We start from the raw sequence: 27,638 nt of genomic DNA, 5'->3' as shown, positions 1-27,638 counted from the left end.
ACTCTAGCTGAAATTTTGGATGATGAGGAGAAGGGCCACACCATAGAAGATGAAAGGGGTTTAGATTTCTGAGGGCTTCATGGAACACAACCATTATAGTAACTGCTGACTTTTTATGTCTGGCCTTATGTTAGGAAGAAAATTATATCTTATTTAAGTCACTGTATTTTAGAACTCACACAACATCCGACAGAGTCCTACTTTAAACATCATAAAAACTATCTGGTGCTTGTAAATTTAGAGATGAAACGAACTACTTCTGCATCATTTAAAAGAATCAGACAATAGAAAGTGTTTGCAATGATAATCAAAGTCTTTATTTTCTATATTTAGTTTCTTACAATCATTTTAGGAAAATAGTTGTGTCTCCAAGTGTATGTTCACTGATGGAAGCTGCTATGATCAAAGCATTCTTTGAGTGATTATTGAAAAAAAAATATTACTGAAAACAAAAGCTCCACTCAGTTTACATTCTACACATACTTAACACAGCATAAAAGAAAGATCCAGTGTCAGAAGCAGAGGCCATTCTCCTTCATTGAAACACTACCTCAGAAGACAGCCTTTGGCAGTAAGAGATTTAAATTTGAGAGATGTTAATCCCATTGAAAATAAGCTTGCCTTCTGATGTGGGAATACATAACATTTTTTGAAAAATCTTTTTAATGAATGTATTTTTTACTTTGTTGGAATTCTCTTAGACATTTTCAGGTTTAATTAATACAGCATTTCATCCGCTTAACATTCAAATTTGGACACACTGATTATCTGCTCCACTCTTCTGAATAGTTAAATGTGCTCTACGAATAAACATATCAATTATGTTCTATTACTACCCTTCCATATAAAGCCTCGTATAATTGGAATTAACCTAGTATTTTCTTATCACTAAATATATTTTTGTTAGAAAGGATACACACCATATGAAATTACAGGATTTTCACTATTTAAAGACAAATTTAAGAACTATCAAATAATATTTGCAATGTTAACATCACAGTTATTACATTAGAATAAATAAATCACACCATTCACAACAGAGTATTTTATTTGGTTTTTAATATTGAAAACGCTTCTTGAATTACTTATGTAGAACTCAAAATATAATTACTTCACCTAATCGTTTTTCTTCAGAAATTCTGAAAAAGAAAAAATTGGTATATAAAATTGTAAAAATATTTATATTTATAGCATATTAGTTTCATTCATTCTCCACTCACTTGATACACACCAGTTTCTCTTTGCGCCCTGTCAACAACCTGTGATAGATTGTGTTGCGTAATATCAAGAGGGCATCTTACAAAGGACTGTTTGTCACAAATGGAACTGCAATGTGAAGGGGCTCTCAGTCATTAACAATCACCCATTTGTAATTTTCACAGGTGATTGACCCACAAGGTTTTCCGTCAAAATAGTTTATCCAGTCCTACCCATTCAAAAAAGAAACACAACAAAAAATGGAGGATGGAATCTCATAAATGATCAAACTTAAAAATCCTGTGTGACTTATCCTTCTTTATGTCTTAGTGTGCATTGTATTTCTTAATTTAGTGGAGAGGACTTCTTCTTATAAACTTTTTATTTAAAGAAGCTACATGGGATTAACTTTCTTTTTTGAGCAAAGGGACTCATTTCTCTGAAGTATCCTTTTTATAATAATGGATGGACAGGTGCAGTGCCCATGCCCTTTTATCTCTGTGAGAGGTGAAGGGTAATCAGTGGACAGAAGCAACCAATGGTGCACGTGTCCTCCCAGACTCCCTGTCTACTCTTGAGCACTCTCATGAAAACCTGAGATATTTGCTGGAGCAACTGAAACTTGAATTGTCTTCAAGCTTGGGTCTATTTCAATCTCCTTGACCTAGTCACGGTTGCAGTCCAGCACAAACCTTCACCTTTTACAAATAAAATTTTATTTGTAAAACAGCCACTCCTATCATTTACATATTATCTTGGCTTTGATGCTATAATAGCAGAGGTGAGTACTTGTAATGGAAACCATTAGAGCCCCCAAAGCCAAAAATATTTACAGTAATATACAAAATTTCTTTAAGCATTTACCTAGTATTATAAATATATTTTTATAAGCTAATGTAAACATTAAATACTCAAGAGAGAAATATACCTTGTATCCATTTGCACATAAAAGCAATTGTGATAAGTTTATTACTTAAGAAAGCAAGAAACCTAGTCATGTTTTCTCTACTCAATAATTATTTTACAGTGAATATTATTGAGGTCATAGTACCTACATTCACTTTATAGGTAAAATAACCTAAATTGGACTTTTGCTGCAGGAAGTTTGCTATATTTCAAGGAATACAATTAGACCCAGAGTGATGTGGTATTTTCACAATAACAAGCCATGCTGTAATTTGGTGGTATTTCCTGTACTTCAGTGAGGTGCTAGCCGTGAACTGTGGAACTAAATCTTCAACTAATAAAAGCAGCATGGCTGGATTCTCCAAAGAAAGCCAGTGTTTATCATTAGTACAAGTCAGTCTCCTTTGTGTTGTATCTCAATAGAAGGATAGAAATACATCTTAGTAAACTAGGAGACACCAAACTGTTCACTTATCATGAGTTTTCTTGTTACATGATCAGAATCATTTTTAGCTGTTTACTGGCTTGGGATTCTCTTCAGGTAGAAGTATCCTACTTAGATGAGGTCTTATTGTGAGAACTGTTGATGAGTCTTACCAAATTACTCTTATCTACTTAAATAATTGGATGTTTGCTATAAGAATATAGTAAGAATACACAGATATACCCACCACTGGGAAGTTGTCACCAGCTTTGCATAAAGAACGTTTTCATCATTTTTCTAAATCTTCAAGAAAATCAGGGGATTCTCCCTCAGTGCTGAAGACCAGAAAAAGAAAATTGTTCATGTTCAGGCTCTTAGATGAGAAAGCATCTAAAGAAATAATAATCCGTGACCTAAGCTATCATTTGTCCTATGTAAAGTGCTCTGGAGACTAAAAAAAAAAAAAAAAAAAATGATTTTTTAGGTTAATTACACATGAATTATTCTTAAAGTGCCTAAAATTCTTCTTGCACAATTACCATCTGGTGAGCAAAGAGAGACATCCTGTCTGACCTCACCCAACCAAAATTGTCCTTAATACCATCAAACCAAAATAATTGGAATAAAAGGAGAGATCACCCCACTTGCTGTTATTGTTCTCCAATATCAAACACCTCAGAGAGATACACATTTACCAGAATCTGAGAAGACAAAAGAACCCATGGCTTTGTTTAGTAAAATAAGGTTTTGAATATGCACATAAAGGGAGTTCCATGTGATACCAAATTGCTAATTAAATGTGCTTTACCTATTTTAAAAATTGATACTTTTGATAAAACTTGTTTCCAGATTCAGACTAGAAGCCTCTACATTCATCATTTTTAACCCTTGAGCCACAACAGAATCAGCTGGGGAGCCCTAGAAAATACCAATGTCTAGATCCATACCTCTAGAGGCACTAATTTCCTGGCAACGAGTTTTGTGTAAGGCTAGACATCAGTATTTTAACAATTCTCCAGGGGAGTCTAATGGTAGCCAAGGTTGAAAATTACTGCTTCAGAATGTAGATAGAGAGATAAGTCTTCATTTGTAGCTTCTCTTTTGAAAGTAATTTATAATTTCTCATTTTAACAAGGTTTCTGTTTCTTTACCTCCTCTTTCCATTCAGAATGGAGTTCAAGTATTTCTTTACAGCCATTTGTTTTCGGAGGCGGGTATAATTGTCAGTGAAAACTGCATCCGAGTGACGTTTGATTAGTCCCATATCCTCTGAGACATTATCCCTAAGGAGTGTGAGAAAAGAGAAACCGAGAAGTTTTAACAAGTAATTATAAATATGCCAAAGTTCCCAATTTCTTGGAGTCAGATGAAAAGGAATTCCAACACCAAACTCATTTTCTATTACAAAAATACTAAAGGAAAAATACACCTAAACCTAAAAATAGGGGAGTGAGGTATAATTCAATACATTTTGGCAATTTCTGGGAGTGTCTTAAGACACATTCGGTACTAACTGAGCAAATAATTTATTTAAAAAACATATAAAGGGGGAATATTTGAAGTTGTGTTCTGCCATTGAGAAGAAAAGTTCATTAAAAATAAACGAGTCTTTAGAATCTATGCCACCTGCATAGTGCCATGCAAATATTCAGTTATTTGTCATTTAAAGAAAGAATCTTCTGATGCTTGGTTTGTGCGGGACATTAAAACATAAGTACTACGGTTAACCCTAAAATTTGCTTTAGTTTATACTATGTCTTATTTTTTACTGTGTCTAGTTCAATTTGATGGTGGATTTACAAACAATTGCTATTTACTAAAATAAGTGTGTCTGAACTAGTGAGTATGATATTACTAGAAAGCCTTATTTCCTAATGCATGGGCCTTGTATATTTTTTGAAGAATATAAATTATATTTTAACTGAAATGAATGTGTTCAAGAGTCATCAATTTGGAACAAAGTAAATAAATTGTTAACAGTGAGAATATATTTTTATATTATTGTTAACAATGAAAATACAGATTAAATAAGCATAATATGTTTGATAAAAATAATAAATTCTCTTTACCTATCTGGTTTTCCAACAAGGGCCTCAAGGTATTTTTTGGCAGAAAGTTGACCCAAGAGTTTACTAAAGTCATTAGTGAGAAGTCCATCAGCATATCTGGCATTCCTAAAACGAGGAAAAAAGAATAACCATTAATTTGAAAATAGTTTTCTAAAATAGTTAAGCCAATTACATTAAGCCAATTACTTTGGCTTAATAAAGAAGAAAGAAACTCATCAGCTTATTATGAAAGCTTCTCATGCAAACTTAACTCAAAAGGAGGTTTCCTAACAACCTAATAAAAGCTATTTTCTTGTCACTTATATCAAGATATATTCTATATTTTTAGCCCAAAATGTTGAAAAATTAAAGAAATTGGCTTTTGGTGAAGTATATCTCAATATTAAAAACCTTCCCTGATAAAATCTATAAAACTCATCCTTCTCTTAAAAATATTGGTGGGATAAATATACTTAAATTCGTATGTGTGTAATGTATGTATGTATGTGTGTATGCATGTATTATACTTTATTTCTTCTACCTTCAGTAAAATAGTTGCAGAGGGAAAATGTCCTGATTTGTAGTAAAACCTCTCTTATACCTTCTGCTATTTCTTCTGCCAAAATATCTGGAAGCAAAATCTCTTAAATTGAAGAGGATCTTAGGGCCTGTCAAATAACTTTTCTGTCCTAATGAGGAAGCTTTTATACTTTGTCTTCAGTATAGAGCTATTCTGTACTTAAATGCTACTCTTGACAAATGTGTTTGTGAATAAGTAGCTATTATTATTAGGCATCTTTTCTTTATATAGATATGAAACTCTTGCCTTAGAACTTCCTCTATCATGGAATCCTAAATACTGAAGTTTTACTAGAGTCGGTACAATCTTGATATTGACAATTTGTGCAACAGAATGTAAGTGAGTGATGGGCTCATCCTGGCTTGTTGCAGCCTCTGCACATGAACACCATGGACAGCTGCAAGAGCTGCAGTAAGTCAGGCTGGAGGAAGCCATGACACGTGGAAACCTGCAGTGTTATGCTGCGGGAATAGCTCATGGAGACAGAAAAATAAAACATTTATACTTCAGAGATACATATTCTAAAATAAAACTCAATTAAAATTAACTCACTTGTCATTTTCAGCAAATGCATTTGGCAAAACGTCAGTGTCTGCTTTTAATGAAGTTTGATCAAGTTCATTTGCTCCTTCAAATGGTATTCTGTCACCCAACATGTTAGGAAAAAGACAGTAAAAGTAGAATACATTGCTTTCTCAGAAGACTGCTTATATTTTACAATAATTTGAAATAAGACACTCAAAATCTTGGAAAGTATCACCCGTTTTAAAAATATGGAAACATAATTGACAATAGCTTTTATGGTTTATGAGAGTATTACCAGTAAAATTTGTTTATCCCATAATATACATGCCATACAACTTTCACAAGTTGTATGCCCTAAGCATAAGAGCTACTAATTCAATCCTATGTGAGCATTAAGCGAAGTACATGTCCTTCATAATGTTTTCGCTTTGCAAAGTTAAATCCTACAAGAAGAAAGATTTTATACAAAATAGAAACTTTGAAAATTTTAATATTCAATGTCAAAACTGGAAGCAATTTGTATATTTGTTGATGTTTAGCATCATTTGTCTCAAATTTTTGTTGGGAGCTGAGTATTAACTGCTTTTCTTTCTCTAAGTTCCTGAATTTTACTTTAAAGATTCACCTTAGTCTGAAAAGGTTTCTTTGCATTGAACAAGTCCAAAAAATCTATCCATCTCTGAATAGTTACTCAAGTTCAATGAATTTTATTTTATGGGCCTTCTGGTTTCTATTCTTATATATTAATATATTTTAATAAGGACTGAATAATGCTTCACTGAAAGACTAAGAATAGTCATACATATACATGGAATATGACTATATGAATGCATACACATTTTGAATACAAACTCACTATTAAAAGTCACTATGTGCATGTGTATGTATTTTCTCTTTTATGGTAAACCTCCAAGGAATATATTGGCTCCTGGGCTTTTGGGCATCTTTTGGTGATGTGGTCATTCGTATTCAGTAACAAATAGTCCTCTTTGAGTATGAAGACTAGCCATCAATGCAAACTTTAGTATTCTTAACATTATTCACCTGTGGTGATATATCCATTCAGACAGAATCATTCTGTTTAGTTATCAAAGCAACATAGATCTGGCTTTAAGCAGACTTCATGCAGAACAGTAATGGCTAAGAAATTATTCGTTCCATTGAGCATATGTCTACCTTGAGCAAAGAATCAGGAATGGGAAAATAGCGATGAAATAATTATTTTACTCTGAAATATAGTGGTGCTTATAAACCAGAAGGACAAATCAAACTCATGTAGTTTTCATTTACTGTTTATTTCTTTAACATGAATTTATTTTATCTCAGATAAAGCTTTAAATATAAGTGTGTTATAATTTATGAATTTTAAATTTGAAATACATCATAGGGAACAGTACACTAAGGATTTTGCATTAAAACCAAGTACATTAAAAGTCACTCATTGGGTCAGGGTGTCTCAGTAGATCAATTATCCCTTGATTTTTCATATTGGCAAATTGATTCTGCCTAGATAGAATCCAACACAATTTTGTACATGTTTCATTCTTCAACTACTAATCTTATGATTATTTACTGATTGATGATGAAAATGAACTAGAATGGTGTTGACAACTAAACACCTGTTTTCCATCAGAAACTGATCTGAACTGAGATGACACTGGATAAAAGCTAATTGCTTGTCTAAAACTGGTTTTGGATGAATAGAAAGCCAAATCCTCTTTCTGCCTTGTTTGGAAACGTAACCTATCCTCTCTGTAATACTAGTCATTGACCCTGTCTCTCATTCCTGACAGCCAATTCTTAGACTCAGAATAATCGTGTTGACCTGATATTGAAAAAACTTGCTTAACACATCAACCAAATACTTAAATAAATAAATAAATAAATAATACATAAGTTTTAAAAATTGTGTTATCCAAAATAATAGAAAGGAAATTCTCATTAGATGAAGATAGAGTGTAACTGTCTGAATTGAAAGAGAACTTACCTCAGAGAAGGTGCTTCGAAAAGAGGCCATGCCAGCATTTGTGAGAAGAGCATGCTGAAAAGTATCAGTCGTACAAAAAGCTGGGGCTTCCTTCTGGATTCCATTTCTGAACCTCGAAAGGGAGAGAGTCACATCAGATTTTCTAAACACAGATGTCACTAGCAAGGGAATTCTGAGTGTCTAGTAGTAATTTCTGAAGGCTCTTGCAGAGTTTGGAAAAAGTAATTTTCATCTTATAGAAAGCGTTAAACAGCAATGTGAACACTTTTTAAATCACGACGATTTCTCTTGGTGACAGATACTTGAATAAAACAGAATCCTTTTCAACTGCTGCCAACTTTCCTAGGCACATAGTTGTCCTAAGTAAACACAGAATGCCACGCTCTTATAGTGCTGGGAATAACCCTAGAGACCATTCCCTCATAATAGAGTTGTGGCATTCAAGTGTACTATCTTTTCTAGCTAAAGAAACATCTTCAAAAAACTGATTGTTTCTTCTATTTCAAGTTTTCGTATCTGATTAATATAAAGCTAGGGTATCATACATTGAATAATGTGTGTATATATGTATATATAAATGTGTATATATATCAGTTTTAAATTATTTTGTATATGCATTTATTTTTCCTCTTTTAATTGTAAATATTACTGTGAACTTATTTATTTATGCCTGAGTTTGAACAACTTACCCCAATTAATAGTAAAAATTAATACCAAAAAATCATTGACCACATATTACCATTGAAGTATTTTTTTTTTGTTACAAAAAGAATTATACGTTAAAAACAAAGTTTGTGTTTTTTACGTTTAATCCACTTACACATTATATTTCAAAATAGTTTCTAGATAGAAACTTAGGAATTCAAGGTCTTTTTCTTTATGTCACATGTTGGTTACATGAACCTAAAAATAACAGCACTTAAAAATTGTTAAAAACTTCAAAAACAAATGTACCCACTGAACCCTTCAGTCAAAAATTAATATACAAGCAAAAAACAAACAAACAAATAAACAAAAAACCCACTGCTTCAATGCATTATTTAAAAAAAAAACAGAATTAAGTAAAAGCAAGCAGGGAAAGCATCTTTGAAACAAATGAATTCAGAAAATGCATTCATATGTAAGAAGTTGAGGCATTTCTACACTTACCAGGTAAATTGAGAAACTTGTCTTTTTGTTGTTATAAAGGAAGAATGCTGTAAAAATATTTGAAGAGAGAAAAACATTAATATGCCCAGAGAAAAGTTCCAGAGGCAGGAAGAGATAAAAAGAAGGGTTAAATTTTCACTTACCTCTCCTAGGAGTAATCCTGCAAGGCTTTCTGGCTCAGGAGAATATTGGAGCTGTCTCAGGTGCTGAAGTCCTGTGAGGCCGAGAAAGGCTCCACTAGTTCTGTGCCCTTAGAGCTGAACCAGAACTTGGTCCTGGCTAGGGGTTGGTATTATTGCCAGCAGCTGCTTTTCACTCTACCCTGACCAGCATTTCAAAGCCCCTCATTTTATAGAGCTCGTGCTTAGGGCTGAGCAATCACAAAGCTCTCTGAAATACGTCACAGCTGTACTCCCACGGGATGAATAGGACTAGAAGTTCTTGTTTAATTGCCATTATGTCCGATTTATATAAATATATAGTGAGTAACTTCAAGATGTAAAAGAGAGGAAATTTACTTTCTTTAAACAAAAACAGATACCAAGTTTAACGTGAAATATTTTAATCTTTATTTAACAGTAATAAAAGAATGATTAATGTTATAGCCAGGTTCACTGGGGTTCCTTCAGAAAATAAGAAATTTATTTGCAGAAATAGATTCAGAAAACAACAAACACTTATGTCCATAATGCTTGCAAATGTATAATTACCTTTTATTACAAAGCATCAATTCTCCTAAAATCTTCTTTTTACTTTTATGCTATCTGCGTTGGTCCTGGTTTATGTCATCTTTTTGAGATCTATCATAATTTTAAAAATATCTAAAAAAAATTTTCCATCTTTCCATTATTTTATTTCCTTTGGATTGAAACTAATCCCAGTATAAGAGTTCCAAAAAGGCTCGGAGCTCATGTAACATGGATACTGATGGAAAAAGTAGGAGGAATACTGTTGTAGAATAACACCATTCCCAATACACATTCACATACACAATCTCAAAAACAAAATGATCAGACTTCTACATCACAGCAATTCTATTTCTCTTCCCTTCTCAAAATTATACCTATTTTTAAAAGTCCTTGTACTATGCAGAGTGATTTTGTTTCTTCCCCATTCCTAAACACACTCCCATACCCATAGCACCTTGTGAAGATTTCCAACTCAGTTGACAGGTGGTTGCAAAGAGCTAATTGGAATGCATTTATAGAGTACCGAGCTTTAATAACTGCTTAATTTCTGTTTCTCAGTTTTTTACTCAAAGTAGCTTACTTAGCATACGTTCCATCCAGAGTTTAAGCTACAAATGCCACCACATGGAAAACTCTATGGACAACAAAATAAAATGCCATCTTTCCCTTTAGTTTTTCAAATTTTCCATGTGTGTATTCTTTTGCATGTTTGTTTATAAGCTCCTCTAGGGACAACGGCTCTGAAGCCCATTTCTTTCTTCTACTTTGAAATTTTAGTATCTATTTGCTTCATTCAAAGTCAGACTGATCCAGTAAAAGAATATCCTGCTAGGCTTAGTCATATTTTCTAATCCCGTTACAAGAAAAATTAAATGAATTAAATTTCAAAATGTCTGGAAATTTGTTTCTCAGTTGACAGCTCTGACTTAAGCCAGAGTTCCTGTGGCTTAATTCCAGGAAATCTTTTTTTTTTTCCACCTGATTATTACAAACTAGATGTTGAAAATGTTCTCATATGAAATTTGTTTTTATCTTTAGCTCTTCATCACCCAAATCTCCGTGAAGAAATTTTATTTAAGAGCAGCAACAGCAAAGTAAGTTGGTTCAGCATCACAGAAAAATGGATGCTAAATAATAAACACAAAAAACCCAAAAGAAAAAAGACATAAAAGTTTATTATTATTTGGTCTAATAAATCACTTAGCACTTCCAAAGAGTAAATACATCCAGGAGTTTTTTCCAAAGATAAAGACAGTTTTTCCCATAATAGTAAAATGCATAACTAAAGAGAAATAATTTTTTTTTTACTTATGGATAAAAAGTAACTAAAAAACTGCATTTTTCCTATGAATTTAAACTAGAAAGCAAAACTGAATTTTAAAATGGAATCATAGCACCATCTGCAGGTTCAAAATTTTAATTCACAGATATTGTATTTTATTTTATTTTTTATTAATATAAGACCCTAGGTCTTTTTCAAATGTTTTATTACATTTATTGAGGTGGCATTGGTTAGTAAAAGTATATAGGTTTAACGTGTATATTTCTATAATACATCATCTATATGTTGCATTGTGTGTTCACCAACCAGACTCAGTTCTTCTGTTGCCACATATTTGAACCATTGTCCCTCTTCTACCATCCCCCTGACCCTCCAGTAACCACTCAACACTTATCTGTGACTATGAGTTTTTGTTTGTTTGTTTATCTTGTCTGTTTGTCAGTTTCGATTTTTATATCCTACATGTAAATGAAATCATATGGTTCTTAACTTTTTTCTGTCTGGCTTATTTCACTTAGCATGATAATGTCAAGATCCATCCATGTTGTTACAAAGGGCAGTGTTTCATCTTTTCTTATGGCCAATATTCCATCGTATATATGTACTGCATTCCATTTATCCATTTATCTATCAAAGGACGCTTGGTTGTTTCCATGTGGTAGCCACTGTGAATAATGCGACAGTAATCCCCTATATGATAGGGGAACATATATCTTTATGGATAAATGTTTTCAGATTTTTGGGGTAGATACCCAGAAGAGGGATTACTGGATTGTATGGTAATTCTATTTTTAATTTTTTGAGGAACCTCCATACTCTTTTCCATAGTGGCTGTACCAATTTACATTCCTACCAGCAGTGTATAAGTGTTCCTTTTAGTCCACAACCTCTCTAACAGTTGTTATTATTTATCTTGTTGATAATAGCCATTTTAAAGATGTGAAGTGGTATCTCTGTGTGTTTTTGATTTGCAATTCCCTAATAGCTACTGAAATTGAACATCTCATATATATCTGTTGGCCATTGGTATGTCTTCTTGGGAGAAGTGTTTGTTTAGGACCTCTGGCCATTTTTTAATTGAATTCTTTGTTTTTTGTTTTTGAGTTGTATGAATTCTTTATATATTTTGGATATTAGCCCCTTATCAAAGGTGTTGTTTGCAAATATCTTCTCCCATTCAGTTGGTTTCCTCTCTGTTTTGTGGATGGCCTTATTTGCTGTGCAGATGCTTTTTAGTTTGTGGGATATAGTCCTGTTCATTTATTTTTGTTTTTACTTCCCTTGCCTTTGAGGTGAAATTCATAAAATCCTCCCTGAACCCAAGGTCTATATGTTTAGTACCTATGCTTTATTCTATGCAAGCTATTGTTTCAGGTTTTATGTTTAGGTGTTTATTCGGTTTTGACTTAGTTTTGGTATGTAGTGACAGGTAGCAATCTAGTTTAATTCATTTGCATGTGGTTTTCCAATTTTCCCAGCACCGTTTATTGAAAGACTTTTTTTTCTACCTATTGTATCCATTTGTCTCCTTTCTCAAAAGTTATCTGCCCATATATATGTGGGTTTATTTCTAAGTTTCCAGTTCAATTCCATTGGTCTGTGTGTCTGTTTTAATGCCAGTAGCATGTTGTTTTACTTATTGTATAATTTCCAGTCAGGGAGTGTGATACTTCTAACCTTTTTCTTTTTTCTCAGGATTGCTTTGGCTATTCAGCGTCTTTTGTGATTCCGTACAAATCTGATGATTTTTTTGTTCTATTTCTTTAAAAACTGCCATTGGAATTTTGATAGGGGTTACATTAAATCTGCATATTGCTTTGGGAAATGTGGGCATTTTAACTATGTTGATTCTTCCAACCCATGAACACAGACAATCTTTCCATTTCTTTGTGGCTTCTTCAATTTCTTTTAATAATGTCTTATAGTTTTCAGTGTATAGGTCCTTCACATCCTCTGTTAAGTTTATTGCTAGGTGTTTTATTCTTTTTGTTGCAATTGCAAAAGGAATTATTTTTTTCAATTTTTCCTGAAATTTCATCGTTAGTATATAGGAATGCAATGGATTTTTGTACGTTGATTTTGTAGCCAGCAACTTTACTGTATTCGTTTATTTTTTCTAATAGTTTTTGGTGGAGTCTTTAGAATTTTCTATATAAAGAATCATGTATCTATGAAAAGTGACAATTCGACTTCAACATTCCCAATTTGTATGCCTTTTATTTATTTCTCTTGCCTGATTGCTCCTGGTAGGGTTTGCAATATTTTTTGATTATCAGTGGTGACAAGGGACATCCCTGTCTTCTTTTTTATTGTAGAGGAAAAGAAAAGTGTTTCAATCATAAGTGGATGTTGTGTCTTGTCAAATGCTTTTTCTTATCTATTGATATGATCATATAGTTTTTATCCTTTATTTTGTTTATGTGGTATATCACAGTGATAGATTTGGATATATTGAACTATTGTGTGCCTCTGAAATGAACCCCGCTTGATCATGATATATAATGTTTTTAATGGATGATCCAAAAATATGGTGAATGTTTAAATTAAAAAAATATTACAATAAAAGACACATTGCCATTAATCCCTCTCAAAGTAACTCCCCCTCTCTTCAAACATACTTATCCCATCTTTCTTGCCACTTTATGAAGCAGTTCTGGAAGCCCTCTTTCCTGAGTGTCTTTAGTTGCACTATCATGGCTGCTTAACGTCCTGAATCGATTCAAAATGTTTACCTATCATGGTCATTTTGACTTTGGAGAAGAACAAGAAGTTGCACGGTGCCAGATCTGGTAAATAAGGAGGATGAGGACACACCACAATGTTTTTATTTGACAGAAATTGCCATTCCAGAAGTGATGTGTGACAGAGCATTGTCATGATGGAGGATGAAATAAAGACACTCACAAAGAGTGTCTTTACTGTAATTACTTTTTAAAATTTAAACATATACCATAACTTGTGCTCACACCTCACATTGTTGTATTTGACTTGCTAATTTTTTTTTAGGATTTTTGCATCTGTATTCATCAGAGATATTGGTCTGCAGTTTTCTTTTTTTGTGTTGTCCTTACCAGGTTTTGGTATTAGGTTAATGTTGGCCTCATAAAATGTTCTTCAACTATTTGGAAGAGTTTGAGGAGGACGGGTATTAAGTCATCTTTGGTAGAATTCACTAAAAATTTGTTTTGTCTATTTTATTTCATGGAAAATGATGCAAATCAGACATCCTTTAACCAAACAAACTATAGATACTTCCAGGAGAAAAAAAAAAAACACATAAGAAAAAACATGTAGTTGATTTAATCCTGAATGCTTTACTATAAAACTCAGTAAATACAAGTATGAATTTACTGCTTACATCTGCTTTATTCCTATTTTGACATATTTTTCAAAAATATTCCTACTTCTTTAGCAAAACTTATTTTCTACTTTAAGGCTTTGGAGCAGAGTGGTATTTGTAAGAACTATCATTCATTTATACAAACAGAGAAAGAAAACTGGAATTCTAGACTAAAACATACTGAATATAGGGAAATCAGGTGGAAAGGGTTTTGAGCTCAGGAGACAAGCAGAAACTCAGATTCACCCTGTTCTCCTCAGTGCAAAGAGCTAAGAGAGAGTCCCTATTGTTATTATAGATGAAATGCTGCAGAGGTGCTCTCCTGCCTCCTTGTGTGACAGCATTGTCACCTTACTCAGCCTATCCTCTCTCTGCCAGGCTCATCCTGAGGGGGTAGGTGTAGATCAGAGGTCTGCAAACTGCTGGCTTGAGCCACATCCGGCTCAACTCTATGGTTTTTACGTCTCTCAAGCTAAGAAGGAAGTCTATATTTTTTTAAAGACTGAAAAACATTAGAAGAGAACAAATATTTTGTAACCTGTAAAAATGATATGTCACTGTGCATAAGTAAAGTTTTACTGAAATATGGAAATACTTATCAGATATCTATCGTCTAAGGCTGTTTTGGTGGGGCAATGGCCAAGTTGAGTAGTTGCACAGGGATTACAGCCCGTGAAGCCTAAATTGCTTCCTTTACTAGTTGGCCCCTCTCAGAAATGCTTTGTCAGTGTGTGGTCTAGAGCCTCCCATTTGGGTAGGTATTTAAGAAGCCATGTTTATTTCAATCTTATCAAGTCCTATAGCTTTCAAACACATACATTTTGACATATATGAGGTCTGACAATTAAGTTCCTAACGACGTTGCTAACTTTTCCTTGATATCAGAGAGATTATTCATTATGAATTTGTACCAACTGGACAAAGAGTTAACCAACTTTACTATTTTAAAGTGCTGAAAAGGCTGCGTGAAAAAGTTAGACAAAAACGAACTGAACTTTTCGCTAACAATTCATAGCTCTTGCATCACGACAATGCACCAGCTTACATGGCACTGTCTGTGAGGGAGTTTTTAGCCAGTAAACAAATAACTGTATTGGAACACCCTCCCTACCCACCTGATGTGGCCCCCAATGACTTCTTTCTTTACCCAAAGATAAAGGAAATATCAAAAGGAAGACATTTTGATGACATTCAGGATATCAAGTGTAATATGATGACATCTCTGATGGCCATTCCAGAAAGAGTTCTAAAATTGCTTTGAAAGGTGGACTAGGCGCTGGCAGCGGTGCATAGCTTCCCAAGGGAGTACCTTGAATGTGACCATAGTGATATTCAGCAACGAGGTATGTAGCACTTTTTCTAGGATGAGTTTGTGAACTTACTTGTCAGACCTCGTATGTGGTTTTAGCATAAACTATGTGCAAATAATACAATATATGCATATGTTTGTAATATATATATACACATACATATATACGTATATACATGTATACATACATGTATACATTTAATATTGTAAGTGTATAAATATATATCTATATATATCTATGTATATATACAATATTTGTCTGGTATAGTAAAAAGAATCAAAAGTATGATATATTTAAATATTTTATATTATACTTTTAATCCTTTCTACTTAGAAAATTTGGATTTCCTTCCATTATTCTTTTATTCTCATATTGATGATATAATGAAAATAATTTTATAGTAAAGTCAATTTTTCATTTAAAGTCACCTACTATGTTTAATTCTGCACTTTAAAAATGTGTTAATGAATGATAAGAAATTAGACACATAATGATTTAAATGACATAACTGAGAACAATCTTTCCCTTAGTTCTAGAACCCAATCACCTCTCCCACTTACTGATGCTGAAATTTAATAGAAAATTATTCCTTTGTTTCTGAATTTTCTTGTTTTAAACCAAATGAATGTAGAAAGAATCTGTATTAAATTCTTTGAATTATTTGTACATTATCTTAGGGTTATATTTATCAGATAATTTTATGACAGTAGATTTTAGAGGAAAAGCTGTAGACAAATCACCAGAGCATATATTTCTGGGGTACAGGAGCTTTAAAATAAGTAGTTAAGATTTAAGAACAAATATCATCAACTTTACAATGTCATCTGTCATTCATGCACCTTGACACACACACATACCATACACACATTCAATGTAAACAGGTTTTAACTGGATGATGTCCACCACTTCCGAATCAGAATACATCACTTCAACAAGGAGAGGGAGAGGTTGTCGTTGGAGAAAATGGAAATAATGATATCCAGTTAATGGATTTTTACCTTGAAGAATGCTGAAGTCTAGATGTGAGAGTGAAAGAGTTAGCAAGAATGTTTACTGAGTGAGTTCTCATGTCTGCTGCCCCACTGAGTCCATTCTAACTGGACCAGGGAAGAACCACTGAAATGGGGAAGAGAAGAGGTTATTAGATTGGAAGGCAACCGTCTGCCCCTAAGTTAGTGGGAGTTTATGGTAGGGATGAAGGGATGATGGCAGAGCCCTGCCCTATTAATCTTGGGGACTAAACAGTAAAGGCTACCTTGTCATATTTCTCATCTGATTTCCAATTTCCAACAATAAACAAACAGTCTTAGCTCTGGTAAAGGAGGAAGTAGATAAACCTGAAGGACAACATATCCGCCCATACCTCCCTTGGTAAGACCCTAAGTGCCCTCCAGGGAGTGAAGAATAGAAAGAGCGTTCCTATCTTTAACCAAGAGCCAGACCTTTCCCTGGACCAGAGGAAACTGCACATCTCAGGGGATGACAGCATGGCCCAGAGCATCTCCTGAGGACCCACAGGCAGCCTCCCAGGTATCTTGTTGTTATATACACTTTAAGAAGCTTAGATGCTGCTCTGAAGAAAAGAGGGGGACAGCAAATCCTGAACTGACGGAATTGAAGCATCATTGCGTTTACCCAGGAATGACTAAGAATATATTTTCTGTGGAATGGGGAATCCAAATAGAAGTTGAGTTAAAGTTTTAAAACTAAAATTATTGTACATCATGCTATGTAGCTTATGAAAATTCGTTCTTGCTATTGCTCTACAAATGACCTTGAGTTTCCTGTGATCATACTTTGCCTAGGAAGAGCCTTTGCAGGACCCTGTATTCTACTTAGTACCAGATTCAGTATATAAGTGACTATGAGATAGAGGCCTGGTAACTTGGAGACCCATCTTAGAATGACATGCCCTATGTCTTCCTCCAACTACTCTGTCCTTCATCGTTGTAGCTGGTCCCCATTTGGCATCTGGTTTCCTCCTTAGGCTTTCTCAGCCCATTGCTTGGCCTTCAGGCTTTCAGCCTTTTTGTTTTGTTTGGACTCAGTCCTCTATGACCTGCCAGTACAAGTGAGTATGACTTGCTCTCAGGAAAGACCTGAACCCACAGGTTGGAAACCCAGGAGACCTCCTCTAGTTGAATATCCCCCAGGTGCCTCTTTGGATCTTCTCTCTTCTCTTCTTCACTCTGCTTGTTTCCCCCTAGATGCTGACCTCCAGATCCATCATGCCCTGTGGTCCCCTGGCTTCTTTTTGGACTTAGGCAATGGGAAGAGTGTCAGGAAATTAAAGAGACCAGAGATTAAAGGAAAGACAGTTCTCATATTTATTCCCATGGACTATGGTTTGGAAGAGGCTACATTCCTCCTCCAAGACCGAGATTCTGTAGTTGGCTTGTCAACTGCAGCCTTAGAGGTGCCAACTGCTTCCTGCTGAGGCTAGTCCCTGGGTTCTTTACCACCTCATTTGTTCTTTTTTTTTTCCTTTTTCCCCCTTCTTCCTCCTTCTACCCCTCCCCCCCATTTTGGTTCAAGTCATTGTATCTCAGTCTAATTGTGGAGGACACAGTTCCCTGGCCCATGCTGATATTATGAGCCTTGCACTCTCCCCGGCTGAGACAGTCGGTCGCCGGTCATCGGTCAGCAGCTCACAGTAGCTCTCACCAGCTGCCAACCACTCACGATGGCTGCCGGCCACTCATCGCGGCACATGGCAGCCCGCAGCAGCACAAAGCAGCCCATGGCAGCTCACGCCAAACTCCAGCTGTTCATGGCAGCCCAGCTCCAGGGAGAGCTGTTGTTCACAATCTTAGCTGTAGAGGGCGCAGCTCACTGGCCCATGTGGGAATCAAACCAGCGACCTCGGCGTTAGGAGCACAGCGCTCCAACCACCTGAGCCACCGGGCCAGGCCTGGTTCTTAACATCTTTATTAAACTCTCCTCCGTTAACTTCTGGGGGAGATATTTGTGACCTGCTGAGTCCCTACCTGGAACACTCCCACTACTGCATGCGAACTCACATTTTTAAGAATATCTGGAGACATTTAATTTTAAGATTCAATAGCTTTAGAAGGGCTGCTCCTTTCTAAAGTTTTAATACTTTTAATTCAAGTTGGGAGATTCCTTAGAATAATCAATGTAGAAACTTGGAGGAAGGTCACTCTAGCCTTGAGCAGGTCTGTCAGAGGGTGAGCAATTGGTATTTGAAGAATTTGGCTGAAACACACATATACTAGAAGCCCATTCAGACCCTTGATGCCACTCAAGTCCCTCCAGGAAAAGAGGCTGGATTCACTGCTAACACATGGCAGGCAGAAAGGCCGATGTGCTGCCAGAAGCCAAACATCAAATCCTGACAGGGGTCTTTGCAGGGAGTAGCAGAACGGACCTGGGGAAGGAGAGCTGAGGCAACCATGGCCTCCACCTCTCCAGGGCTCCCGGTGCCTCATTCTCAGAAAAGGAAACGTCACTGTCTAGGAAGCAGGACCTGTGGCTATTTGATAAGCTCTGTTGTTTTCTTAATCATCTTTCTAGTGTCCCATATCTGTACTCATTTTACTTCCTAGTCTCTTCCTAGACTGAGAGACTGATATCTTCTCTGACTCACAAAAACCATATTTTTTAGCTGGAAATAATGTAAGATAATTTAGTCCTACTTCTTCATTTTGAGGCATTATAACAATTAATTGTCCAACAAGGCAAGTGACTTTCAATGAGTAGCGGAGCTGGGATTGGGACACTTTTTTCTCTCTCCAAGTTCACTGACGTGTTGCTGGATTGTGAAGCCAGCAAATCTGCAACCCACAGAATGGAGAATGTGTTTTAAACCAAAGTGAAAAGAAACAGAGAGGATGAGGGTGTGAATACCTGACTGCTGTGATCTTGTGGGATTCCCACAGCCACTTCAGTGTGTGTGTTGATGGTATTAATAGACAGTGACATCCAGTGATTTCCATTTGTTTGGACGTCGTTCTTGCACCAAATAATAACCAAATGAAACTGTGTTGAGTCATATGAGAATTGCTTCCCAGGTCTACACTGGTCACTTTATGGCTCCAGGGCCTCTAGAAACAGCAGGCAGAGAGAGAGAGAAAGCCAATCCCAGCCAGGTCTTTTATCATAACAGTTCTGAGCTTAAATATTAGATAGAAAAAAACTCATTTCACTTTTTATTTTATTTAGGGACACAGAATTGAAAAGCTAAACAGTGTCTCTGCTCTCAGGTAGAGTAAAAAACAAATAAAAATACAGGCATTAAATAAGTGATTATAAGATGGGTTGACCCAAGAAGTACTACAGTGTATTATGAAAGCTGGAAGAGGTATTTCTGAGGAAGGTATATCAAAGCTGAGATTTATTGAATGAGTGAAACTTGGCTTAAAATATATATATACACACATATGTATGTATGTGTGTGTGTATATATATATATATGTATGATATATATACCTATATACATATATATATTTTAGCTAGAGATATATAGATATATTTTTTCTCTACTGTTTTATGTGTGTGTGTGTGTGTGTGTGTGTGTGTGTGTGTGTGTGTGTGTATGGAAGAATTTCCCAGTTATAGCAAATGAAAGAAAGAAAGAAAGAAAGAAAGGAAAGAAAGAAGGAAAGAAGGAAAGAAGGAAAGAAAGAAAGAAAGAAAGAGTTTGAGAAGACCTGGAGGTATGGCATAAGTGAGAAATTGATACAGGGCCTCATCCTAAGGGAAGGGAAAGCCAGTAAGTAGGGGCATGAGGTGAGCTGGTATCTGTTTTTAAAGGATCACTCTGTCCTCCATATCCCATAACTCTATATATCTATATCTATCTATCTATCTATCTATCAAATTATAGTTGATATACGGGATCTGGAGTACAGCATAGGTAATAGAGACAATGGAATTGTAATAGATATATATGATGTCAGAGGAGCAATAGATTGTAAGGGGTGAAATGTCTAACTATTACATTGTTTTGTACACCTGAAACTAATAAAAAAAGATCACTCTGGCTGCTATACAGAGTACAGGGTGAGTACTGCATGCAGAAGGACAATATATTAGTGATAAAGCCCAGCATTCCAGTTCCAGAGGATGTAAAAGCAGATTTTCTCCCTCTGGATGAGATCTTTGACATATACTTCAATTCACAGAATGTGAGAAAAATACAAGCAAACGTGATGCTGCCTCCCAGTGCACAGTAGGAGTAAACGGGGAGATGCTTCAGTCAGAAAGGGGATTCAGTTCAGGCCGAGTTCAGTGTGGGCTAAGGGGATAGTCACTGGGCTGAGTGAGTGGTGGGCGTGCTCCTGCACCCTCTGACCCCAGAAAGCTGGGGCCTTTGTCTCGTACAGAACTTTCCTTACCAGGTGCCTAGGCCTGTGTGTGCTGGAGAGGTAGCCATTCTCCACTCTTTTTCCCACAACCAGCTGGGTGGATCTCTTACTCTTTTCCAGGTGACGAGGCATGAAAGGGCGGGGCAGCTCATTGACCTGCGGGTGAGGGACAGTCAGTGGTGGCAGTGGCCAGATTGACCTGAGGGTGACGGACACTCAGTGGTGGCAGTGGCCAGATTGACTTGAGGGTGACGGACACTCAGTGTTTGCAGTGGCCAGATTGACCTGAGGGTCATGGACACTCAGAGGTCGGACTGACCGGCTGGTCAGCGTCAGAGCCCCCTGGGCAAGAACAGCTCCCCAGTCCTCAAAGGCTCACATCTAACAGGGCGTCACTCATGTATGTGTGTTTCATAGCCATGGAACAGGTGTTTATGTTCAAACTGCTCTATTTCAGTCAAACTACATTAGTAGCTTTGATAACTGATGCTTGTAGGAATTGAATATTATACTGAACAGTTTTCTAAAACACAGAGAGAAAATTTGAAGACAACAGTATTTGGTGGTAGTGAGTCTGTGTGGATGGGAGTTGCCTAAAACGGCCTAGGCCACTGGGTGGTTTCCCAGCAATCCCTCTGAGAGCAACCAGTTAGCCGGTGGTGCAGGTGAAAATGTCACGGAGGCTTTTGTAAGGTGGTAGAACTGGATGGGTTATGTATTGACTGGAAATACAGGATGTGGAAGAGAACCCAGGAGGTTTCTCAGATTTCTAGCCTGCACTGCTGGTAGTCTACTGCTGGTAGACTCCAATAAAATATGGAACACAGGAGAAGGAACTGATTGGTTCTTGGTGAGGTTAAGTGGGGAGAATGAGGATTACAAATTTAGCCTTGGACATGCTGAGTTTAAGATGCTGTAAGTCACGCAGTGCAAATGGAGGATAAATGCAAGGATATGTGGAATGGGAGTTCAAAAGAAAAAATATGAGCAGGAGATACATCAGATTCAGCAACTTGAGTGAGGTTAGGGAAACCATACCTCTGGGGTAGATTAGATTACTAAGGAGAAAGTGCAGAGAGAAGCAAGAGGAGAGATCAGACTAGAACCCTGAGGCACTCTGTGATTTATCGCTAGGTGTCGGACAAGTGAAAATAAGACTGTTCATGATGTAGGATAAAAAACAAAGCATATGGGATTTAATGGAAGCTACTTTTTTCAAGGTGATCAATAATATTGAATATTTCCAAGAGTTCAAATTAGACACTTTAGATAAAATTTTTTGACACCGGTTCCTCAGCAAAAGCCATATTGGTGCAATACAGATAGAACAATCCAGATTTAAATGTATTGGGGTGTCAGAGGAAAGTAAGTAAAAGAATCCAGAATCTCTATTGAAAATTCTGGCTTCAATGAACAAGGAGGAAGGAGACAGTAAAATAATTGGAACGGTAAGACTTTTTGTGATGAAAGGGTCTTACATACATTTTAGAGATGATCAGGGAAAATAGCAGTGAAAAGAAAAATGCTGAAGATGTAAGAGAGGGATAAACTAATCAATAGTTAAGTTTTCTGTGACATCATTAAGGCCTATTTTCTACATGGCACCTGGAGAAAGGTAGGAAGTTGAGCAAATTACATCTTATGGTTTCTGTGGAAAATAGAAGGAAAAATGTTGATCTGAGGAAAGGCAGAAGTACGGTATTTTTACTACCAACAAAACAGTTTTGCAAGAGAGAGGATTGAAAATACTTATTATCAAAAAATTATATGGTCAGTAGAGCTACACAGTGGAATATATAAGAAATGTTGAGAACCTCAATGGATTTATTTTTTCCGTCATTTGTCCTTTGATGAGTTAGTTTCCATTAATAAGAATGGAACTGAGAGTGTCGGATCATGAAATAAATATGTTTTGAGTTGGTTAATGCCTTTTGTCAAAATGAGAAATCCAGGAAGAGGAACAGAATTCAAAGGGATGATGCTTTGTTATCTTTCAGAGATGTTGAATTTGAAATAACTTTTTTCCCCTAAGAGGTCAGGGAAAAAAATGAAGTCTATTGATATTTGGTATTCTGTGATGTATTACTTAATCTCTATCAAGATAGGGTAAAAAATAAATCACGATTTTTTCTCCCATCATTAAAATGTTAATATGCACACATTAATCTGAAATTCTGAACACTCAACAAAATGGTAGCTGAGTTTGCTTATCCATTTGGGTTCGTTCTATTTAGTTTTTTTTAAAAAGTACATACTATACAGTAGGAAAAACTGCATTAAGGATTAATTTTCATTAACTCATTTGACCTAAGTAACCTTATGAGGTGTTATTTTCTCCATCTTCAACAAGAAAAAAAAATGCAGTATTGAGAAGTTAATTAATTGGTACAATATTATCTCATTAATGAGTTGAAGATCAAGTATTAGAAGTCCATTAATTACTAATGAAATCCTAAAAACTTCTAATGAAAATCCAGGAACTTGTCAAAGAATATTCATAGGAAAGATAACAAACTGTTTATAATTTCATGACAGTATGACTATTTCTAATTTTTGCATTTCCTTTTGCAAGTGTATATTTTATTTTTTGAAATTATAACAGATTTTAAATGTATGTTTATGAATTAGTATGTTGCTATCCTCTCTTGACACTTAGCCAGACATTTAACCATGATTTTACAGAAATTTTATAATCATTTGCAATATATTTATAAATTTCATTGTGTTGATATAGCTGTTTTTATCCTCCTTAATATAAGGCTTCTGAATATTTTTCTCCCTAATATTTTCTTACATTCCATTACAACATAGATATATTAAATATCTTCATGAAGATAGCTTTTTTGCTTTCCCTAAGTAATATCATTCAGATAAGTCCTAGAGTAAAATTGCTGTGTCAATTCTGGTGTAAATAGTGCTAAAGCTAGCTGCAGAAATTTGAATGAGTGAAGATGAATAAACCATTTAAGTGGACTCTCTTAATTATGCAACAAATGAAACAATACTTCTACACTTAGACAGTAGCTGACTAAAAGGAGATGCCCAGTTATTATAATAGCTTCTCTAGACTTCTCTCGGTTGTGAAACCTTAAATAAAATGTTCACTATACAAATGCTCTTGATAGAGCAGCAATTGTTTCCAGGAGAAAGTAATACGTATAGATAGTCTTTCTTTCACATTAACTTACTCTTTAATGATCAAACAGTATTTTGAGTGAAATAGATGCATTGCTCCTCTACCATATACAGACAGTGAAAAGGCAACATTCTTTTATAAGCAAGTGGTGTGATTACATTATTGTACATGGAGAAAGCTTAGCTTAATGGCCAAAGTGTATGCTCTACAGCTACACTGCCTTGGTTTGAATCCCAGCTCCCCAATTACGTACAGTGTAAGACCTTACATAAGTTATCCAGTCTCTCTGGGAGATTATATATATATATATATATATATATATATATATATATATATATATACACACACACACATACACACTTTAAGAAAGGAAAAAAACTGTATTAAAATTATGCTTATGGTACCCACTTTGAGTACCTCTTGTAATCGCAGAAATCAGACCCGCTTGTATTCGTTTTTTTGCTATCAGTATACGTGTGTATTGAGTATTAACAATTTTAATACAGTTTTTTCCTTTCTTGAAATCGGTATACATTTTTTGGCTCCCTCTGCATATAATACATTAAGAAAATATAAAGAATACACTTTATTAAAGCACTTATATGAATTCTTAATTTGTACATTTACATGGTGGAAAGTTCGCAAACTTAATTGTCCGACCTCATATACACACACATACATACAAGATGCATAATAAAGTTGTATGCTTATGATCTAGCCAAGACCTGAAGAAACTTCTGGCCTAAACTCTCTATTGCCAGAAAGAATACTTTTAATTTATTTATAGCTTACAACCCCATTCAATACGATATTCTCATTCAGTTACAGAGACGTACATTTTGCAAGCAATTTATCTTAATATATTGTTCCAGGAAATTGCATTGCTCAAAGCCAGGCAGTCTGTGAGTGATTTATTCATCTTTTCTTTTGTAATGTTCATGATAAAGTTTTTTTTAATTACACCTGCTTTAAAATATTCACATTTAACTTATTAACACACTACATAAAGTTTTGGGTTTTTTAAAATTAATTCATTTGGATTATACCCAACATTATTGTCTAAAAAAATCTTTATCTTTCCCAGGAATTCTCCCTGGGCTTACCTCCCAGTATATATGCAGTAGGTTTCTCTACCAATTAGTTTTAAACCAGTGCCTCAACTTTCATAAGAGGAGGTCAAGACTTCCCTGGTGAGCTATTCATAAAGCATGTGTTTTCTTTCTTTAGTGGACCTAATTTTTTCATTGTGAGAAGTAGGTCAAGGGAACAACCTCAAAACTGACCAGATATACTTTTGAAAAGCTCATTACGAGAAAGCTATTTCTAATGGACACACAGCCTCTTTGTTTCTATAAATTTGTGGTTCTCAATCTTTTCTGAAGCAAAGGTCCTTCTGATACGAGTTACAAACCCTGTCCTCTGATAAACCCATCCATGCCCATGCAGGTCCAATTGTGTACACAGTATAAAGGATTCCTAGAACTCTTCTTTCAAAGTTTATCTATCAAATCCATTTGGGTTTCTTGAAACTGATTGAGAAGATTTGTTCAAGATACTCCAAACATCTCCCAAGGTCACTGAGGTGCTGCTTACCTCGATGACACTGTGGCATTTGCCCCAAAAGGTTTATTTTCATTGATTATTTTTTGATGATGACAACTGCCTAAGTTAAGACACATCCCCGTACAAACTCCCTGCTGTAATTATTCTAAGTGTATTGTCGAGGGCTTTGTTCATTACATCATACAGGATCCTGTTTAGGATAAACTTCAAATTAGAAATTACTGTGCTTCTCCTGGAAAAATGATTTGCCTTTATTTTATGAGCGCTCTGCATCATCTGTCTGTTCATACTCCTTTCTTCAAATTTACAGTTAGAAAGCTGAGAGACAAATCTGTGGCCCTTTGCTGATAAGGGTTTAGGAGGTAAGACTATTTGTGAGCACTAACTTCATTACTGGCTCCACTTGACTTTTTCTTGGCTGTAACTTTATCATCGACGTCTTATTGGTATTATCTCTTTAGAAGCCCTTTCATAAATGCTGTATAACAATTCAAAGAAGGCAGAAAGAAAAGATGGAATAAAGGAATGCAAGGAAAAAGAGTTTTTTATTTTTTATTTTTTAAGGAGGGCGGCACTCGCAGTGGCCGGTGTGGGGATCAAACCCGCAACCATGGTGTCGTTAGCACCACGCTCTAACCAACTGAGATAACCGGCCACCCTAAAAAAAACCTGTTTTAAATGTTATATTCCCTTGCATTCAATTTCTTTCAAAGAAAGCAATATATTAAATATTTAACTCTAATATATATTTTAAAGTTTCATAAGACTTTAAAAATTTTAAAGTAAAACTGAAAAAGGTAATAAAAATCATTTTGTTAATCCATGTGTTCCATTGGTGGCTACAAAATCTCAATTGCCAAAACTTTTTTTTTTTTGCTATAAAACATTTAATTTGTTTTTTATTATTGAAACTTTCAAATATATGAAAGAGTTAGAGAAAATGGTATCGTATACACTCGCAAAGCCTTCACGTGGATTTTAAAATGGTCAATATTTTGCCATATTTGCTTCTCTCATTTTTCTTCTGTTAAAGTATTTTAGAGTAAATAGCAGGCATAAAGATGCAATGCATCCTTACCCTATATGAAGTCAGTATGAAAGGGCATACAGACAAAATCTTTTGTAAACCAGAAAACAGAGAAATCCACATAACTAAATGACATATTCACAGTGACTATCACACAGGACTTAGGGGATAAGTATGTATTTGTAGGAAGCAAAACAAAGGTTTTCACGGGGCGATTAGATGGACTTCAGTTGTTTCTGCATCTGTCATTTGGCAAATGAAAGTACATTGTGTTCCGTGTCACCCATTTTAGACATATACGATGATGCTATTACAAGCGTAGTCCCATCATTACTGAAGGCAACTGACACGATGCTGGTGGGTGCCAATGGCACCAGCACAGTCGCTTTTTGTTAAATGAATCCCAAATGTTTACAAATCCTTCAGAACCACCTGTGGCCAATGCATTGTAGCTGGTGTGGAGGGACATGGCATTGGCTGGGTGAATACGCTCAAAATTATTTGCTTTGAGTCTATGACACTTGAAGGCATGCTTCGTCTTTTGTACTTCTGGGGTTGGGTCCAACCAACTGCTTCTCAACCTTCTGTAGAGCTTCATAACCCTGCTTGTTTGGAAATGCTCGTAGGCAGCCAGGCTGGGACTTCAGGCTGGACTCCTAGGGCTGCTGCTCATAGTCCATGTTCCCTGAGTTCCACATGAAAGTTTCCACCTGCCAGAAGCTGAAAGCATCTACTATACCTTTTCAGGCTGAGAGAAGGTATCAGCATCACAAGAAGTTCTGTGATCCCACAATTAACTATCTAATCCCAACTCCCAGTAACCTTCATATTCACTTCTGGACAACATTCGCCACATCTGATGGGACATCGTGAGCTCCCACAAGATTCTTGATCAGTCTTCAAATCATGCCTTTCTGATTGATGGTCTAATCCCTCACTCCAGGCACGCATTGGGTTGTAGAACACACTGTCCAGGACAGGGCCCTTTTGTTGGTCCTTGGGCCACATGGAGTTGGCTGGCACATTGTGGAGATGCCTGGATGTATTCCAGGAGGAGTCCTAAAGGAACTGGTGTTGTGGCTGAGCTTCACTGAGGAGATGCCATCCTCAGGTAGCTGGTTCAGCTGGAACATATTAGAACCAGTCAT

The 27,638-nt window shown here is 35.7% G+C and overlaps 1 protein-coding gene, 1 non-coding gene and 1 pseudogene across 2 annotated transcripts; all 3 read right to left on the bottom strand.

Annotated features, from left to right (window-relative positions):
• Window positions 1-431: 431 nt before the first annotated feature.
• Window positions 432-9,165, bottom strand: VIP (vasoactive intestinal peptide). The gene is made up of 8 exons (XM_033102540.1): window positions 8,960-9,165; window positions 8,817-8,863; window positions 7,668-7,779; window positions 5,708-5,797; window positions 4,597-4,701; window positions 3,679-3,810; window positions 2,775-2,862; window positions 432-1,139 (listed from the first exon to the last, which is right to left on the bottom strand). The coding sequence occupies exons 3-7, from the start codon at window positions 7,769-7,771 to the stop codon at window positions 2,817-2,819; spliced, it is 477 nt and encodes a 158-aa protein (XP_032958431.1). The 5' UTR covers window positions 7,772-7,779; window positions 8,817-8,863; window positions 8,960-9,165; the 3' UTR covers window positions 432-1,139; window positions 2,775-2,816.
• A 16,879-nt stretch (window positions 9,166-26,044) lies between these two features.
• TRNAV-AAC (transfer RNA valine (anticodon AAC)) lies at window positions 26,045-26,118 on the bottom strand. The gene has a single exon. It is a non-coding gene; the product is annotated as a tRNA-Val (tRNA).
• Window positions 26,119-26,694: 576 nt separating this feature from the next.
• On the bottom strand, window positions 26,695-27,638 carry LOC117020709 (mitotic checkpoint protein BUB3-like; annotated as a pseudogene).

The sequence above is a fragment of the Rhinolophus ferrumequinum genome, chromosome 3 (genome assembly GCF_004115265.2).
Source record: "Rhinolophus ferrumequinum isolate MPI-CBG mRhiFer1 chromosome 3, mRhiFer1_v1.p, whole genome shotgun sequence".
NCBI classification, from domain to species: domain Eukaryota; kingdom Metazoa; phylum Chordata; class Mammalia; order Chiroptera; family Rhinolophidae; genus Rhinolophus; species Rhinolophus ferrumequinum.
Note: the sequence above shows the minus strand (reverse complement) of the source record. Positions and strands in the feature narration are given on the sequence as shown.

Coding starts and splice junctions, on each gene's coding strand:
- VIP (XM_033102540.1), bottom strand. CDS start 7,771: ATGGAATCCAGAAGGAAGCCCCAGCTTTTTGTACGACTGATACTTTTC. Junction 5,798..7,667: donor TTCGAAGCACCTTCTCTGAG/GTAAGTTCTCTT, acceptor GTTGGGTGACAG/AATACCATTTGAAGGAGCAA. Junction 3,811..4,596: donor CTTGTTGGAAAACCAGATAG/GTAAAGAGAATT, acceptor CACACTCCTTAG/GGATAATGTCTCAGAGGATA.